Source organism: Malaclemys terrapin, chromosome 4 (assembly GCF_027887155.1).
Source record: "Malaclemys terrapin pileata isolate rMalTer1 chromosome 4, rMalTer1.hap1, whole genome shotgun sequence".
NCBI lineage: Eukaryota > Metazoa > Chordata > Testudines > Emydidae > Malaclemys > Malaclemys terrapin.
This window is the reverse complement of record NC_071508.1, coordinates 136,124,992-136,143,651: the sequence shown is the minus strand read 5'-3', so window position 1 is coordinate 136,143,651 and position 18,660 is coordinate 136,124,992. Positions and strand designations below refer to the sequence as shown.

Here is an 18,660-nt window from a genome sequence, read left to right as displayed (position 1 = left end):
GCATGCTGTAAATGTGAGCAGTTGTGTGTCTGTTATAGCAAAATGTGTGGTTTATAAATTTTATGGTTAATATTATGTTGAGACTTTCATTATAAAACTTTACCTCCCTTTTAGCTTTCTGAGAATCGTTAGATACGATTTTCTGTATGTGTTCTCACGCTGTAGGTGAATTTGGGGAGGGGGCTGAAAGAGAGTATGGAGCAAAATCTATTAACTTTTTGAGACGAAAGGTTAGAGGGAGGACTTTTCTGGTGTAAGATTTTATGAAGTTATAATGAACATGTTACTTGCTGCTGAATTTCTCAAGTTGAAACTTGGCAATTAGTTCTTACCAAGGACTACAGTATGTTCTCTCCCCCCTCGCGCCCCCCCCCCCCCCCCCCGAAAAGAAAAGTAACTTTTACACATGCAATACAAAATTCCTAGTATGTTTAGAGCTATGGGACTGAAATAGTCCAGCATACAAAGTTTTACTTCTTCTTCGAGTGCTTGCTCATATCCATTCCATTAGGTGTGTGCGCGCCGCGTGCACGATCGTCGGAAGATTTTCTACCCTAGCAACACCGGCGGGTCGGCTGTGGAGCCCCCTAGAGTGGCGCCTTCATGGCGCTGAATATATACCCCAGCCGACCCGGCGCCCCCTCAGTTCCTTCTTACCGCCCCTGACGGTCGTTGGAACTGTGGAGCGCTGCTTAGCTGTTCTCCACTCTCCCTAGCTTTGTTGGTTATTAGCAGTTATAGTTATAGTGTTTATAGTTAAATAGTTAAATAGTTTTTTAAAAAAAAAAAAAAAAAAAAAAAGTTGTTATAGTTGTTCTAAGTAGCTCAGGGGATTAAGGGGGTCGTCTCCCCCTTTCTTCCCCGGCCGCGGGGCCGGGCTCATGCCCAACGCTCCCGGCTTCAAGCAGTGCGCCTCCTGCGCGAAGCCTATGCCCACGAGCGACCCGCACGACTCCTGTCTGAAGTGCCTGGGAGAGTCCCACCAAACAGATAAGTGCAAGATCTGTAAGGCCTTCAGACCAAGGACCAAGAAGGAGCGGGACTTTCGGCTCAGGCAACTCCTGATGGAGGCGGCACTTAGCCCGGACACTCCCTCTACGGGCCAGACCCCGGCGCCTAGCACCTCGGTGCGCAGTGCACCGGCAGCACCGGCTTTGACGACCACGCGAGTGGCGTCAGACAAGCCTCCCCGGCACCGGACCTCGTCGGCACCGCAAGCAGTGCCTCGGCGCCGATCATTATCCCCGGGGCATAAAAAAGCCCATAAAACGGGGACGTCCGTGCCGAAGACGCCAGCTCCCCCAGTGCCGGGGGTAGAGCCGCGTCCGCCGGTGGAGCAAAGGAAACAGGTGCCTCCAGCACCGTCGACTCCGGCACCGAAGCCGTTGAGTCCGGTGCAGATAGCGTCTCCACCGAGGCCGGCGGTGATACAGTGCCTACCGTCGACTCCAGAGACCTTCGCGGCGGCGAGAGACTTAATAGCTCTCACGGAGCCGGCACCGCCTCAACCACCGGCACCGACTGCACCGCTGACTCGCCCGGTCCAGTCGAGGGGGAAACCGGCCTTGATGCGCCCTCCACAAGGACTGGAACCTCGGCACCGCTCCAGGTCCCGAAGCAGGTCCCCACGCCGCTCGCAGTCCCGGCACCGAATATCATCTCGGCACCGGTCGTACTCGCGGCCAAGATCTTCTTCGCGGCACCGCTCTACGTCTCGGCACCGATATGATCGTCGGCACCGATCAACGTCGAGACGTAGCTCTCGGCACCGCTACGGTCGACGCTCGACGTCGAGAGGCCGCTCCCGGCACCGGGCATACTCCAGGTCCTCGTCGAGGTCCAGATCCGACTCCCGGCACCGACGAGGTCATCGGCACCGGTCGCGGTCCCGGCACCGATCGCCGGCACCGCGTGGAGATAGAACATCCCCGGACCGGCACCGTGCGGCACCGCATCCCACGGGATTCGTCTCGACGCACTCGGCACCGCCATGGCCATCGAGATCGGTGTCCCGCTCCTCTGAGGAAGTATCGAGATCGGCATACCCCCCTCAGGGTCAAGCCGAGGAGCAGGACATAGGCCATTGGCAGGAGGTAGCAGAGGACCCTGCTCATGGCCCATCTCACTGGTCGTTCTGGACCCCGTGGGCGTACCATCAGGCGCAAGGGGCTCCAATTGCGTCGACCTCTCGCTCCGGTCACTCCGTCAGAGGGGCCCCGGAGTCCACCATCTCTCGGCCTCCGCCAGGGGGCATGGAGGCCTCTGGGTCCGCACCACCTGACACCCTGGACCCAGGCACAGGTGATGCTCCAGCCCAGGAACAGGGAGACCAGGACCAGCCCTTGGATCCTGTTCCACCGCAGGCATCTTCCTCTTCTTCTCCCGATGAGGCAGTGGCGGGCACATCGTGCACAGGCCCGCCTCCAATAGATCTTCGGGCTCACCAGGATCTTCTGCGCAGGATGGCCCGTAATATGGACCTGCAGGCGGAGGAGATAGTGGAGGTTCACGACCCGATCGTGAATATCCTTGGAGCGGATGCCCCATCGAGGGTAGCGTTACCCCTGATCCGCACGATTCAAATGAATGCGGATACGATATGGCAGACTCCTGCCTCTATCCCACCCACAGCGAGAGGGGTGGAAAGAAAATACTTTGTCCCGTCTAAGGACTATGGGTACTTGTATACCCACCCCCAACCGTGTTCACTGGTGGTGGAATCAGTGAACGCACGAGAGCGCCACGGCCAGCAGGCTGCAGCGCCTAAATCAAAAGAGGCTAAGCGGCTCGATTTGTTTGGCCGTAAGGTTTACTCAGCCGGAGGGCTACAACTTAGAGCAGCGAACCAGCAGGCGCTGCTGAGCCGCTACAGTTTCAACTCCTGGAACTCTATGGGGAAGTTTAAGGAGCTGATTCCCCAAGAGTCCAGGGAAGAGTTTGGAGCCATGGTAGAGGAGGGCAAGAAGGTGGCTCGGACCTCCTTGCAGGCCTCCTTGGACATAGCAGACTCAGCTGCGAGGACCCTGGCTTCGGGTATCGCTATGCGTAGGATCTCCTGGCTTCAGGTCTCGGGTTTGCCTCCGGAGCTGCAGCAAACCCTACAGGATCTCCCCTTTGAGGGACACGGATTGTTCTCAGACAAAACGGACTCTCGCCTGCAGAGCCTAAAGGACTCGAGAACAATCATGCGCTCCCTGGGGATGCATGTTGTGGGCCCTCAGCGCAGGCCATTTAGGCCGCAGCCTCAGCGCTTCTACCCCCCCCCACCTCGTCAGAGACAGGACTCGGCCAGGAGGCGAGGGCGAGGTGGTAGAAGAAGGTGGACCGGCCCTCAACCCGGCCAAAACCAGGGGCCACCTAGACCACCTTCAGGCCCCAGGCAGAACTTTTGAAGGTGCGGTCGAGGACGGCGCCCCAGTCATCCCCCAGGATCCAACCCCCTCCTTTCGGGATCGCCTCTCCCACTTCCACCGTGCTTGGTCCCTTATAACTTCGGACCGTTGGGTCCTCCGCACGGTGGAGAGGGGATACGCTATCCAATTTTCTTCTATCCCCCCCTCCCACCCCCCTTCCCCGTCCCTCTTCAGGGACCCTTCTCACGAGCAACTTCTTATTCAGGAGGTTTCTACGCTCCTGGCCATGGGGGCCATAGAGGAGGTTCCGGTAGAGTTAAGGGGCAGGGGATTTTATTCCCGTTACTTCCTGATCCCCAAGTCCAAAGGAGGTCTGCGGCCCATCTTGGACTTGCGCGAACTCAACAAATTCGTAGTAAAGTTGAAGTTCCGCATGGTCTCTTTGGGGGCCATTATCCCTTCCCTCGATCCTGGAGACTGGTTCGCCGCCCTCGACATGAAAGACGCATACTTTCACATCTCAATTTACCCACCTCACAGACGCTTCCTGCGATTCGTGGTAAACATGGTGCACTACCAATTTGCAGTCCTTCCCTTCGGCCTATCCTCGGCCCCAAGAGTGTTCACGAAATGTATGGCTGTCGTGGCAGCGTACCTTCGTCGGCAAGGGATACAGGTGTTCCCGTACCTAGACGACTGGCTGGTACGCGGTCGCACCAAGGAGCAAGTTCAAGCTCACGTCCACATAATAGTGCACACATTCAACGAGTTGGGCATCCTACTCAACAAGGACAAATCCACTCTAGAACCTACCCAGAGAATAGAATTCATAGGCGCAGTTCTAGACTCCAGACGTGCACAAGCCATCCTGCCAGACAACCGATTTGGCACCATCATGAGCCTCATTCAAGGGCTCCAGGCGTTCCCAACTACCACGGTGAGGTCGTGCCTTACCCTGCTGGGCCACATGGCTTCCTGCACGTACGTAACCAGGTATGCCAGACTTCGGCTTCGCCCACTTCAAACCTGGGTGTCTTCAATATACCGTCCACATCGGGACAGCCTGAACATGGTGGTCACGGTCCCGATCTCGGTCCTGACCTCCCTCACCTGGTGGCTAGATCACAATGTGGTCTGCGAGGGGATGCCATTTCACGCCCCACAACCCTCTCTGCACCTGGTCACAGACGCTTCATCTCTGGGTTGGGGCGCCCATCTCAACGAACACCATACCCAGGGCCTGTGGACTGCATCCCAGCTAGCCCTGCACATCAATGTTCGGGAACTGATGGCGGTGCGCCTGGCGTGCCAGGCATTTCTCAACCTCCTACGTGGCCGATGTGTGTTAGTTCTCATCGACAACACCACGGCCATGTTTTACATCAACAAGCAAGGAGGAGCACGTTCGTCAATCCTATGCCAAGAGGCCATTCGCCTGTGGGACTTCTGCATCGCCCACTCAATCCACCTCACGGCATCGTTCCTCCCTGGAGTCCAGAACACTCTAGCGGACCGACTCAGCAGGTCCTTCCAGACGCACGAGTGGTCTATCCGTCCGGACATCATACATTCCATCTTCCAGAGGTGGGGGTTTCCCCAGGTAGACCTGTTTGCATCCCGAGACAACAGGAAGTGCCACGTGTTCTGCTCCCTACAAGGTCGAGCTCCGGGCTCCCTCTCGGATGCGTTTCTCCTTCCCTGGAAAGACCACCTGTTTTACGCCTTCCCTCCGTTTCCTCTGGTCCACAAGGTACTGCTCAAATTGCGCAGAGACCAGGCACAGGTAATTCTGGTCGCTCCAGCGTGGCCGAGACAACATTGGTACACCACACTGTTGGAACTCTCGGTTCAGACACCGATCCCGCTTCCGTTGTATCCGGATCTCATCACGCAGGACCACGGCCGGCTGCGTCACCCCGACCTGCAATCACTCCACCTCACGGCGTGGCTGCTCCATGGTTCACCCAGGCAGAGCAGCAATGCTCGCACTCTGTCCAACAGATTCTGCTGAGCAGTAGGAAGCCCTCAACACGCACCACGTACCTGGCCAAGTGGAAGCGGTTCTCCTGTTGGTGCGAACAACGAGCCACGTCCCCGTTGCAGGCACCCATTCCTCTCATTTTGGAGTATCTCCTCTCCCTAAAACATCAGGGGTTGGCGATATCTTCAATTAGGGTTCACCTGGCCGCTATATCGGCCTTTCACCCAGGGGAACTCGCGTCCTCGGTATTCTCTAACCGGATGGTCGTTAGGTTCCTCAAGGGCTTAGACCGGATGTACCCACAACAACGTCAGCCCGTCCCGACGTGGGACCTCAACCTGGTTCTCTCCAAGCTCACAGGTCCTCCATTCGAGCCACTGGCCACCTGTTCACTTCTGTACCTATCCTGGAAGACAGCCTTCCTCGTAGCCATCACCTCAGCAAGGCGCGTTTCTGAACTCAGGGCGCTTACATCCGAGCCCCCTTATACAGTTTTCCATAAGGATAAAGTGCAGCTTCGTCCACATCCTGCCTTTCTCCCTAAGGTGGTTTCTCCTTTTCACATCAACCAGGACATCTTTCTCCCGGTCTTTCATCCCAAACCACATGCCACTCGCCAGGATCAACGCTTGCATTCCCTGGACGTACGAAGGGCCCTGGCCTTCTATATTGACCGCACAAAGCACTTTAGAAAGACGACGCAGCTCTTCGTTGCAGTGGCCGACCGAATGAAAGGCTCACCGGTCTCCTCACAGCGCCTATCCTCCTGGATTACGTCTTGCATCCGGACTTGCTATGACCTGGCAGGTGTCTCAGCACCGCACCTCACCGCTCACTCCACGAGGGCCCAAGCCTCCTCGACTGCTTTCCTGGCACATGTTCCGATACAGGACATTTGTAGAGCGGCGGTTTGGTCATCAGTCCACACGTTTACAGCTCACTATGCACTAGTGCAGCAGTCCAGGGACGATGCTGCCTTCGGATCAGCGGTTTTGCACACGGCAATGTCTCACTCCGACCCCACCACCTAAGTTGGGCTTGGGAGTCACCTAATGGAATGGATATGAGCAAGCACTCGAAGAAGAAAAGACGGTTACTCACCGTTGTAACTGTTGTTCTTCGAGATGTGTTGCTCATATCCATTCCAAACCCGCCCCCCGTCCCCACTGTCGGAGTAGCCGGCAAGAAGGAACTGAGGGGGCGCCGGGTCGGCTGGGGTATATATTCAGCGCCATGAAGGCGCCACTCTAGGGGGCTCCACAGCCGACCCGCCGGTGTTGCTAGGGTAGAAAATCTTCCGACGATCGTGCACGCGGCGCGCACACACCTAATGGAATGGATATGAGCAACACATCTCGAAGAACAACAGTTACAACGGTGAGTAACCGTCTTTTTCCCCTTCAAGTTGAAAAGTAATTTAACAGTGAGGGGTAACTAACCAGTGGAACAATTTACCAAGGGTTGTGGTGGATTGTACATCACTGGCAATCTTTAAACCAAAATTGGATGTGTGGGGGTTGTGTGTGGGTGTGTTTTTCCCCCCCCCCCCTAAGATATTCTCTAGGCATAACTTCAGGGAAGTTTTCTAGCTGGTGTTACTCAGGAGATCAGAATAGATGATCATAATGGTCCCTTCTGGCTTTGAAATCTATAAATCTGTGAAAAATCAGTTTTGATGAGTAAGAACAGATCCAGGAATTTATGGGGTTTTATATAAATGTTGGTAGTTATGGAACAGTTTTGAGAGGAAGACTGAATTCTGGGTACTGTGTGTAGGTGGGCTGCTTGGGGTGTGTGGTGGTGATGGTGGGAGCTGCATACCTGTACTGTTACCTCTTATTTTTCCCACCCAGGTGCAGAATGAATTTTGTTATGTGCACCACTGTTGAGGTGATGTGACACATCACCTTCATGTCGGTCGGTGCACATAACAAAATTCATGGGGTGGGAGTGAGGGAGAGGGCAGAGGGTTGGGGTGCAGGGGTGTGAGGACTCTGACTGGGGGTGCGGGCTCTGGGATGGGGCTGAGGATGAGGGGTGCAGGAGGGTGCTTTGGGGTATCGTGGGGGTGAGGACTCCCGCACAGCTCTCTTCCCCGCCGCAGCAGCTCTGAGGCTAGGGCTGCAGGATAGGCGCTCCTCCCCCAGCCCCCGCAGGTCCGGGCTGGGGCCAAGCCAGGGGAGGGGCCCCGGGGCCTGGGCCGTGGCATAGTTGGGGCCAGAGGGCCACTGCGGCAGATTGGGGGTTGGGTTAGGTTGGGGCCAGGGGAGAGGGGCGTCCCGGCCTCAGCAGGTCCCCGGGCGGGTTCCCTGAGCGCCTGCATAGCGCTAAATAGGCTGCTGCGCAGCTTATAGGGACCTTAGCTGGGGAGTCCAAGATGAATACCTCTGTTTTCAAGGCCTTAACATCTGTGGGATCATCTAACTGTGAGAGCCCACAGGAGCCTGCAATTGTCATCTCTGGTGCCATGCAATTCCACTTACCTCCTCCAGTAGCATCACTGAGAAGCGCAGGCTTGTTCTTTCCCCTTAAGATTCTTCAATAAACTTTTACCTGCACTTCTTCCATTTGGGAATGAAATGGCATGATGTGTTCTACTCCCCACTTAGCTCATTAAGGGAGACTGTAGGCTTCTTGTTTGATTTTGTTCTTTGTCTTAGAGACTAGTCTGGAGTGCTCTAGTCCCCAGAAAAAATAATTATCCATAAATCAAAATCCCTCACTGTTTGGTGTAATGACTGGCAGGATTCTTGACCAGCAATGAAAAGAGGGCTGTCCTGCAGCCAAATCCCCTTGCCTGTCATATCTGGACCTCTTCCCTGCTGCCTTTTCACTGCCTGTACTCTTAAATTGTCTGAACATTTAGTGGCATAAGCACATAAATGGCTTGAAATCCCTGATGTAATGTTGTAAGGCAGCATAAGTGCTGCCAACATCCATTGAGAAGTTTGCATTTATGAAGGAACTTACACTTCTAAGTCCTTTGGCCTCACTGGTACTTACTGGCATACATTAAATGGGGTGCACTTCACATGTACGTACGTAGGAAGCACATCTACATATGAACACTGACTGAAGTGTTCTTCAGCCCAGTCCCAGGATATTGGAGCTTACACAGAACTCTTCTTCAGGTCTGGGCTGAAGCTGAGCCAATAAAAAAAATTGCCTCACCCACGTTGTCTCGAACACTGACTGAATACGGTTTTCTATTGTGGGAGTGCAGTAGCTAATTTTCTATTGCTCACAACTTTATTATATAACCCTACCCAGTGCCTGATCTACTCAATGAGAGCTACTACCTCTACATGCCAAGTCTCAAAATCCATCTTGTAAATTTCATGGCATGGGGAGGGACTGTGGTGAACTCAACTCAGACAGCTTTGTGTTCCAGTTGGGAGAGGAGAGGAATTCAGGAAAGGAAATTTCAGCCTGCAAGTTTTGACCATATGAAAATAAGGTTAATGAAACTTGTTTTGCAATCTTAACTATATTATCCACTAACAAGTGATTACTATAATGCAAATTCTGAAATATTCCATATAGCTAGGGCAGTTATAATAATGAACCTCTCTTTACTTGGCAGGAAAAAAGGTTCACGGCTATCCTATCTTCATTGAGTTCCTCTGTAAATCTGTCTTTCTAGCCTGGAAGGGTTGTGAGCTTTATTCCAAAGTACTTGGCCTAGTAAACCTGCAAAATGTTCAGTTTTTAAAAATTATGCAGCTATTTAAAAAGCCTCAGTATGGTCCTGTTGATGCAATTTTTTGTAGTTCTCACTATTGTTAAATACAGTTCAGATCTCATGATTAAGTAACTGATTTTTAGATTTTTTTTCTCTAATCTAAAATTGTAAGCATTATTAGGGAATCTAGGTGGAATAAATACATCTTTCTTAATCGAAATCAAAACTTCCGTGGAAGAGAGGGTATGCTCCCTTAGTTATGTGTGATCAGCTCTCATTAGCATTGATTAACTTAGACAAACTGTCTCCTCTCTGCCCACTGTTAGGAATATAGCTTTTGTAAAAGTGTGGTGTTTTCCAATGATGCTAAATTAAAAGTTTGACTAGAATTTTTCTTTTGCAGGTTCATGTTGGGGAGAGGCCTAAAACGCAAGCTGAGTGACTATGAGGAGAACATGGCTGGTCTCTCAAGTGCCTTTGATTCCAGTCGAAATCTGCCATATCCACTTAAGAGGCAGTTAGTGCTGAATATGTGCCTCACTAAACTACAAACTTACAAAATGCTGGTGGAACCAAACTTACACCGTTCTGTGCTCATAGCCAACACAGTAAGACAAATTCAGGAGGAAATGAGACAAGAGAGTAGCCAGCAGCCAATTAATGTATGCAATGGCATTGCTCCCAATCCTCCCAGCTACCCAGGAATTGATTCATCTGGAATTTCTTTACATTTGCCTTCAGGTAGCAGCCAGCAAGAGTCTAATTGTTGTAACTCGTGGTCTGCAGAAGGCCCAATTGAAAATAGCCTGCTGATGGTTTCAGATGATGACATGTCATCTGCCATTTCATCTATTCTGAAGGATTTGGACTTCATGGAAGATATAAGTCCACCTACTTCTTTGGTTCCAGCTGGAGATGATGAGCCACCGAAGTCTCCAGAAAACACATGTCTAAAACTAGAAGATGATAGACAAGATTTGAAGGGAGCTGAATGTGTGTTTGGTTCCTTTGAAATTTCAAATTCAACCAGTTACTTAAAAGATTTGGCTATAGATGACATCTTTGAAGATATTGACACTTCAATGTATGATTCAGACTTCTGCTCTCCCCCACTAATGGCACCTAGACCACCTTCTGCTGCTACAGAAGAAACATTGAAAACCTTCCCATCTTGCAATTCTTCCTCAACAAACAATATTCCGATATGTAGAACAGATCTGAGTGAGTTGGACCATATCATGGAAATTCTTGTTGGATCTTGATATTTATTTTTTAACCAAAGATGCTTTCTGTACTGCTACTTATCATTGGTTTGAGGATAAAGCCACTGGGAAAGCTGCAAGGAATTTCTTTTAAAACAAAACACAGTTGTCCATGAGTAGTTCTTAAAATATCTGTTATAAATCAAAAAAGTGGCAGTTTTTTAAATGAAATTATTTATTTGACAAATTGTGCAATCATCTTTTTCCTTCTGGGGGTGCATGTGTGTATTGACATAAAAACATATGCACGTATCCTTACCCGCCACCCCTCCCCCCTTTGAATAAATGTTTATGTGCAATTTTTAATTTGTCAGAAGAATTTACATACAAAATGAATTTCAAATGGGAATCTCTTATGAAGCCTAGATTTTATTTTTAATATTAAAATACATGCCAAGTTGGCATACATTGGAGTTGCATATTTGGATTGTGCAAATCCATCAGCATTACTAGAGATATAGGTATATTTTAAAAATATTAAAACAAATGTCACTTCCCTTTGGTCGGAAAAGCAGACTCAAGACACTTGTCAGTGAAGTATCTTGCATTTTCTAAAGCATTCAGAACTATTTATTTTTGTAAATTTTATAGTCTTTCTACATTTTACTACGTTATTTCATCATAGTACAAATATAATGTATTTCTAGCTGGATGTGGCTAGTACTACCTCTATAAGCTGAAATGCTTTGACTCTTTCCAGTGCTTTGTCTAAGAATGCAAGTTTTGTTTCTCCATTGTATTTTTCTGGTGGGGAGAAAAACCTTTTTAATTCATTAATTAGATCCTTTGTTTGACAGTGATGACCTAGCTGATTTGTGAAATTAAGAGTATTAAATGTTTAAAATTTCTACAAGTATTTGCAAATGTAATTTATATGTATATTGTCCAATTTAACATTTTCTGTCAGTATTATGTGCTTAGATTTTAAATAATCTTGGCATTCTTTAAATTAGCATTTACTGTACAGATAGCTTTTTATTCTGTTTGGAGAACACCATATGTCTTCTCAGTCCTGTTTTCACTACAACGCTTTTTTTAATGTGCAATATTACTTACAGATACATATTTGCACAGATGACATTGTAGAAAGAAATGCTTTAAATTTAAACTTGTAAAGTAGCACCTTGGGAAAGGTACCTGAAGAGCCAGTGTCTCTGTATTCTTTTAAGAAATGAGTTGAGCATTTCTTATAGTACCAACATTTACTGTTTTGAATACTCCTGAAATGTTCTTGTAAATGTGGTGGGTCATTTCTGATGACTAAGTACTGTCTTGTGAAAGCTCGGGGGTCACCTCACTCTGATGCAGTTGCAGGACTGGGGCCTAAGTGTGCTGAAAGAGGTTTTTCAAGTACGGAACAGAAGGGTTTGGTGGGTTTTTCTTTACATTATTAATTGAAGATGAGGTTTGTAGTGAGAACTGTTGCTCCATGTGATAGTGGGAAATAAATTTTCCCTCACTGGGGTCTTTATTAACCTCTGGAGTTGCTTTCTAAACTATACGACACTAGTTTTCACTTGAAACTGTAAAACTGTTTCAATATAGCCATTAATGTTGCAGTACATGTAGGGCAAAAAAGTTTATAGTGAGTTTTAAAAGCTCTCATAGTTCATCTCACAGTCTCGCCATTTCCCATGTCATTCCCTTTTTCAGCCAGTAGCAGAAGTTTAGCAGCAATAATGTCTCTATTTTGGATAAAGATAACTTTTACTCTTTTTAGTATGAACTCGCTCATGCTCACTTCAATGTCTTTTGCTCAGAGCACTGCTTAGATCTCCCCTAGCACTCCTCAACATGTTTAAGTGTTTGCTTTTGTTTCATTCTTTAATTTTTTTGTGGGTGCAGTATCTGCAAAGAATATGAAGAGCAAGAAAATGTGCCCTAAATTTTGCATCTCAAAAACAAGAGGGGAAGTCCTGGCCTTGCAGAACAATGGGAGTTTTGCTATTAACTTTAGATAGGCCAGTATTTCACCTGGGATCTTTAGTCTTAAATATGCTGCAGCGTCAGTTATCCTGGGCTAAGATCTCCATTTCAGACCATGTGCATTCCCCAGTTAATAGTCTGTCCCCCAAAACTGTGCAAACCCAGTTTAGGTCACATTCTCTCAGCCATCTGGATTGTTTTGCAATTGAAGGGTATAAATATATGCGCTCAATGTTAATGGTTCTAATAATTAATCAAGAAATTCTGATGGTATAAAACATTCTAAATCATTGGTTAAGGGATTAGTTGGGAAAATATATAAATAGCTACTGAAAAGGTACAGCTTCAGAATGTATACAGACTACATTGTGTATAGACTACTCTGGCTTTTCCTCAATCTCTACTTTTGTATGTAAAGATATGCCTCAATAAATCCTTGAAATATTACTGTCCTTCCACACTGTGATGAAGCAGAATTGTGGTTAAAGATATTTTTAATTTTGGTCACAGAAATAAAAATTGTATCTTAATTTCTTGTTTGTATTTGCAAATGTGGAATTTGACAATGCAGTAAATATCACCCTTTTTTTTAAATATTACATTCAGACCATGTAGCAAATCGTGTTTACTTTAATATGTTCCCACCATATTCACCACCCTACTCTGCAGAAACATAAGAGGTTGGGGGAATTAACTGCACATGCGATTGCTGTAAACTAATTTCCTATACACTTTGGTAATTCAGACAAATTGTTGAATACAGTAGATGACACTTCACTCTTTCTGGTGGTCATAGAGCTCTTGCCATTAAACTCCAATTCTTAACTGGTTGTTTAGTATCCCAGTGCCAAAACCATAAGCTGATATGTAATGCAGTGTGGGTGATGTGGTAGTTTGTGTAAAAAGGAAAGTTTTTCATTATAATTATGCACATTTTAATTTTAATTCAGTATAAAATAAAATCAGACTAGTCTATTCAGTTGTTTAGGGAAAAAATGCAATAACCTTTCAATTTCACCATAATTTCATGAAGTTTCCAGTATGAGTGTAACAAAGTTACTGACCTTGCCAGTATTCATTGAACTAATGAAGATGCAAAATAAATGTTTCCCTAACAGATTGCTTTTGGGAATAACCGCTTAATAAGAAAACTTGCCTATCGCTTCACACCCAGGCCCCATCTCTCTAAAGTCGGGGTCGGCAACCTACAGCACGTGTGCCAAACACGGCATGGGAGCCAATTTTGAGTGGCACGCCCCCCGCCCCACTCAGCCCCACCGCTCTCCCCTGCGGGGGCAGGAGGCAGAAGCTTGGTCCTACTGCAGCCAAGCTTCCCCCCCCTCCCCGATTTCTTCCCACAGCTTGGTGCGTTCCGGCCCCTCCCCCACCCTCTCCTTGCTGGCGATGGCCCTTGCGAGGGGGAGGGGGAGCGGAGCAGAGCTGAGCGGCAGCGTGATCGCTGCTCCATAGAGCAGGCAGAGAGAGGTAGGGACGGTCCTTGGGGAAGGGGGTGGAACCGGGCATATCCCTCCCAGCCCCCTGCCATGAGCCGCTCAGGGCAGGGGGCTGGGAGCACCCCCACGAGCCGAGCTGCCCAGTCTTCTGCCCTACACACCCAAGCCCTCTGCCCTTACCCCTGAACCCCCCCCCCCCCACACACACACACACCCAGCCTTCTGCCGTGCACCCTCTGCCCTGAACTCCCGCCCAGGTCTGGGGTCCCGGCTGCAGGCCTGGAAGCGGGCCGAGCAGGCTGGCGGTGTAAGATCAGCATTTTAATTTAATTTTAAATGAAGGTTCTTAAACATTTTGAAAACCTTGTTTACTTTACATAATAATAGTTTAGTTATATAATATAGACTTAGAGAGAGACCCCTTCTAAAAAAGGTTAACATGTATTACCGGCACGCGAAACCTTAAAGTGAATAAATGAAGACTCGGCACATCACTTCTGAAAGGTTGCCTACCCCTGCTCTAAAGCCACATCTCTACAGAACAGTGGTGGTTGGGTATGGCAATTCCTCCAAAGTCAGTAGCTGGGAAAAGCCGCGCTGCTGTTGATAGTCAAACATCACTTTCCTACCAGTATTAAATGTAGTTTCCCCTGTCTACACCAATGTACAGCAGTGGAAATACAACTGAGATCTGAGGCTCCTATCTGTGTATGGGGACTAATAGTGCTCTTAACTCAGCATGCATGGAAGGTAACTGTCATCCAGTGGGAGAACAGACCCCATTGATGGGGAATATATCTTTGAACGAGCTTATTAGTTTAAAAATAACCTCTTCAGAGTAACTTCTCTTATTGGGGAGTTGGGATATGTTAGAGTATGCTGTGCCTTAAAAACGTTGACTGTTTAAGTTGTCCTGCTGATACCCTGATATGAAATATTCTGTAAGAAATATGGATAAAATTGCTTTCATGTGAGGCCCAGACACCTAATCATGTGTTCTTACCACAAAAGAAGTAACTGCCTTTACACAGGTTATGGAATTTAGTTTATTAAACAGATTTATAAAGCACTCATTTGCTTAAAAAGTGCAGTTGTACTCTGAGAAGTGACTAAATAAAAATGGCTCTGTGGGGTTTGACAGTGGTGTCCATGTTCTCCCCCAAAGTAAGGTTACTAATTACAGGTAAAAATGTCTGTCTGCCACAAATGCATCCTGGACTTTAAGAGCCTGATCCCTCTCTCAGTGAAGTCAAATCTGGGTTCTTCTCATGAATCGCTACCAACAATGGATTCTGCAAGCCAAATTGGGCCTTCAGTGATGAGTGCACAGGTGTAGGTGATCGGGATTTAATAAACAACGTGTTTAATTCATCTCACTTCCGGTTGTGTGGCCTTTGTAGTGGTAACTGATGTAGTAAAAGTCCAGGGAATACTTGGTATTCATTCTTTTAAAAAGATCAGCAATTGTCTACAGCTACTGTACCTTAAAATCACTGCAGTTACTTCCTGTTCTATGTATAGGGTATCTCAAAAATCAGTGTGTGATAACTCTTAAAAGGAGCTCAGATACCCCAATGATCTTATAAAAAATTTTGAGAAAATAGTCAAATGTTATTTGGCTTTTTAGATGTCAACATAGCTAAACAAAGATTGTAGTGGTACATCACTTGTATATAGCTTTTTACACTCATTGAGAGATTGCAGATCTGGAGGCATAAAGCTGAGCTTTAAATTTATTTTAAGGACAATAACATTTTCAGTGCAGTGACTTGATTAGTCTAGACCAGTGGTTCTCAAACTAGGGCCGCCGCTTGTTCAGGGAAAGCCCCTGGCGGGCCGGGCCGGTTTGTTTACCTGCCGCATCTGCAGGTTTGGCCGATCGTAGCTCCCACTGGCCGCGGTTCGCCGCTCCAGGTCAATGGGGGCTGCAGGAAGTGGCATGGGCCGAGGGATATGCTGGCCGCCCTTCCCGCAGCCCCCATTGGCCTGGAGCGGCAAACCACAGCCAGTGGGAGCCGTGATCTGCCAAACCTGTGGACAGGTAAACAAACTGGCCCAGCCCGCCAGGGGCTTTCCCTGAACAAGCAGCGGCCCTAGTTTGAGAACCACTGGTCTAGAACAGTGGTTCTTCACCTATTTACCATTGTGGGCCACATCCAATACTACCTGTATGGCCCTGAGGATGTCACATGGGCTGCAGCTCTGTGCTGATTGGGCCACAAACAGGCTGCAGGTTGAGAATCACTGGTCTAGAAGTACCTATGTGGGGACTAAATATTTAATAGTGTGCTTTTCAATCTAGGAGAGAAAGATATAACACAATCATGAAGCTAGACAAATTCAGACTGGAAATACAGTGTAAATTTTTAATGGTGAGCATAATACACCATTGGAACAATTTACAAAGGGTCATAGTGAATTCTCCATCACTTACAATTTTTAAATCAAGATTGGATGTTTGTCTAAAAGACCTGCTCTAGGAATTATTTTGGGGGAGTCCTATGGTCTGTGTTACACAGGAGACTAAATTAGGTGATCACAAAGGTCTCTTCTGGCAGTGGCATGTACAAATAAAACTTGCCCTCAAATTTGAAACAGTTGAGCAAACTCTAATCCCAAGGGGTGAAATGGACACAGTACTGCATACAGCCTGTATAAACAAGCTTTTCACATGGGGAACTTTGGTAAAGAATCAACTCCCTCCCATGAGCAAGGCAGCTTCCAGTTCAGTGGTTCCCAAACTGGGGTTCACGAAATGTTACAGGGGGTTCTCAGGAAAAAATTCCCTAATGCTGGACAGAGCTGTCCCTAGGAACCCCATGCAGCACGGGGCCAGCATCCCGGAGCCCCTGGACTTCCAAGAGCTAAGCAAATCAAAGCAAGCATATCTAGCACACTGATGAGATTTTAAACTTCAAGACTCCTTATAAGAAATGGAAAGGGAGGCGAATATTTTTTGCTGTTTTAAAAATTAAATAGGCAGCTAGTATTGTTTTAAAAAATATTATGAAGAACAAGTTTAAGCTTTGCTGTAATGTGCATTGTTTGCCTCAACTGCTCAAGACCTGAATGCTTGTGTAGGGGCTGGTCTACACTGGGGGGTGGGGGCGGGATCGATCCAAGATACACTACTTCAGCTACGCGAATTCGCATAGCTGAAGTTGAAATATCTTGGATCGAATTACCTGGGGTCCACGTGGCGCAGGATCAACGGCTGCGGCTCCCCCGTCAACTGCGCTACCACCGCTTGCTCTGGTGGAGTTCCGGAGTCGACGGTGAGCATGTTCGGGGATTGATATATCGTGTCTTAACGAGACGCAATATATCGATCCCGGACAAATCGATTGCTACCCGCCGATACGGCGGGTAGTGAAGATGTACCCTAGGAGGAACTCTTTGAGTTGGCTTCTTAAATACCTTCATGCTGTTTCACATCTGATATTCCTTGATGAAACATAGAAGCCTTGTCTTATAACAGGCTTATTCAAAGTGATACAAGCTACGAAAGTAAGATCTTGGAAGAGTGTTGCCATTTTCATAATGTAATAAAAATACTATAATAATTAATAATAGTGTGTAATGAGCATGTCATAAAAACAAACTTTATATTTCCAAGATCGCTGCTTTTATAATTTATACTCAAGTAATAGAGAAAATCCCTGGAAATATTCATTTTTAGGAGGGGGTTCGTGAGACTTGATATTTTAGTGAAAGGGGTTCACAGGTGGTTAAAGTTTGGGAACCACTGTTCTAGTTGGAATAGAGCGTGAGATCTACTTGTACTTAATCTACAGGAGTTTGAGCTGAGTCTGTCAACATAATGGCCACATCTCCCCACTCTGAAGTGGCCTTCCAGAAACTGGTGCAGAGCCCACCTCTGCAGTGTGCAATGTCCCCCTGCATACTGGCTAATCTGCCTCCATGCTATTAAATCATTGTGGCTATGATCGGGGGCGGGGGGTTTATCTTGGAAACTCACAATATTAATAGTGCTTTTTAAAAAAAATAAAAAATAAAAAAAAATAAACTTTGGGTAAAAAATATTGATACAGTTTGAGCCATGCTATAATGGCCATCTAAACTTATGGCTTGTTATTGTTGCAACTAACCCCCTCTTCTCCCCCCTCCTCCCCATAATTGCAGAGGTGTTAATGGGCCATTATACCTTGAATGGTCTCTTACAATATGTGCTAAATACTAAACAATCTGTTCCACATTACATTTTGCTGTGATGCTGAGAGTTCCTTTCCCAGACTTGAAGAATCGCTGTGTGTGGTTGGAAAGCTTGTCTCTCTCACCGACAGAAGTGGATCAGATAAAAGATATATTACCCACCTTATCTGTCTAAACGAAGGTTTATACGTGTGTGACAGCATATGTATTCTTCCTAAGGCTTTTATTAGTTAACGTATATACAGAAGTATGTAGATATCAAGTAATACCTTTATTGAAATAAAATATAATTTATTTATGCTTTTATTTATTCATAGATACTTAGCCCTGCTCTACACTGGGTGGGGGTGGACCTAAGATATGCAACTTCAGCTACGCAAATAGTGTCGCTGAATTCAGCGTATCTTAGGTCGACTTACCTGGCCGTGAGGATGGCGGTGAATCGACTGCTGCCACTCCCCCGTTGACTCCGCTTCCGCCTCTCGTGAGCTGGAGTTCTGGAGTCAACGGGGAGCGCGTTCGGGGATTGATGTATCTGCATCTAGACGAGACACAATAAATCGATCCCCGATAGATCGATCTCTACCTGCCGATCCAGTGGGTAGTGAAGACCTGCCCTTAGGTCAGAAGGAACCATTATGATCCCAATCCCCTGCATGGTACAGGCCACAGAACATGGCAATTAGAGCCAGTTAAAAATTTTTTTTTTTACAGAATAGTTTTTTATTGGAAAACGCAGTTTTGTCCAAATCAAAATATTTTGCAGGAATGGGTATGTTGATGAGATTTTAGGGCAAAATTCTAAAATCATTTTGATGTCCTGATTTAA

At 47.2% G+C, this 18,660-nt stretch overlaps 1 protein-coding gene across 6 annotated transcripts in view; it reads left to right on the top strand.

Annotated features, from left to right (window-relative positions):
• Nucleotides 1-12,734, top strand: part of LOC128837115 (SERTA domain-containing protein 2-like) — a 31,117-nt gene extending 18,383 nt beyond the window's left edge. For all 6 annotated transcript variants that reach the window (XM_054028002.1, XM_054027996.1, XM_054027998.1 and 3 more), the window contains one exon: nucleotides 9,420-12,734. In XM_054028002.1, coding sequence (XP_053883977.1) covers nucleotides 9,424-10,278 — 855 coding nt within the window. In that variant the 5' untranslated portion in view covers nucleotides 9,420-9,423 and the 3' untranslated portion in view covers nucleotides 10,279-12,734. The remainder of the gene's footprint in view (nucleotides 1-9,419) is intronic.
• Nucleotides 12,735-18,660: the final 5,926 nt, after the last annotated feature.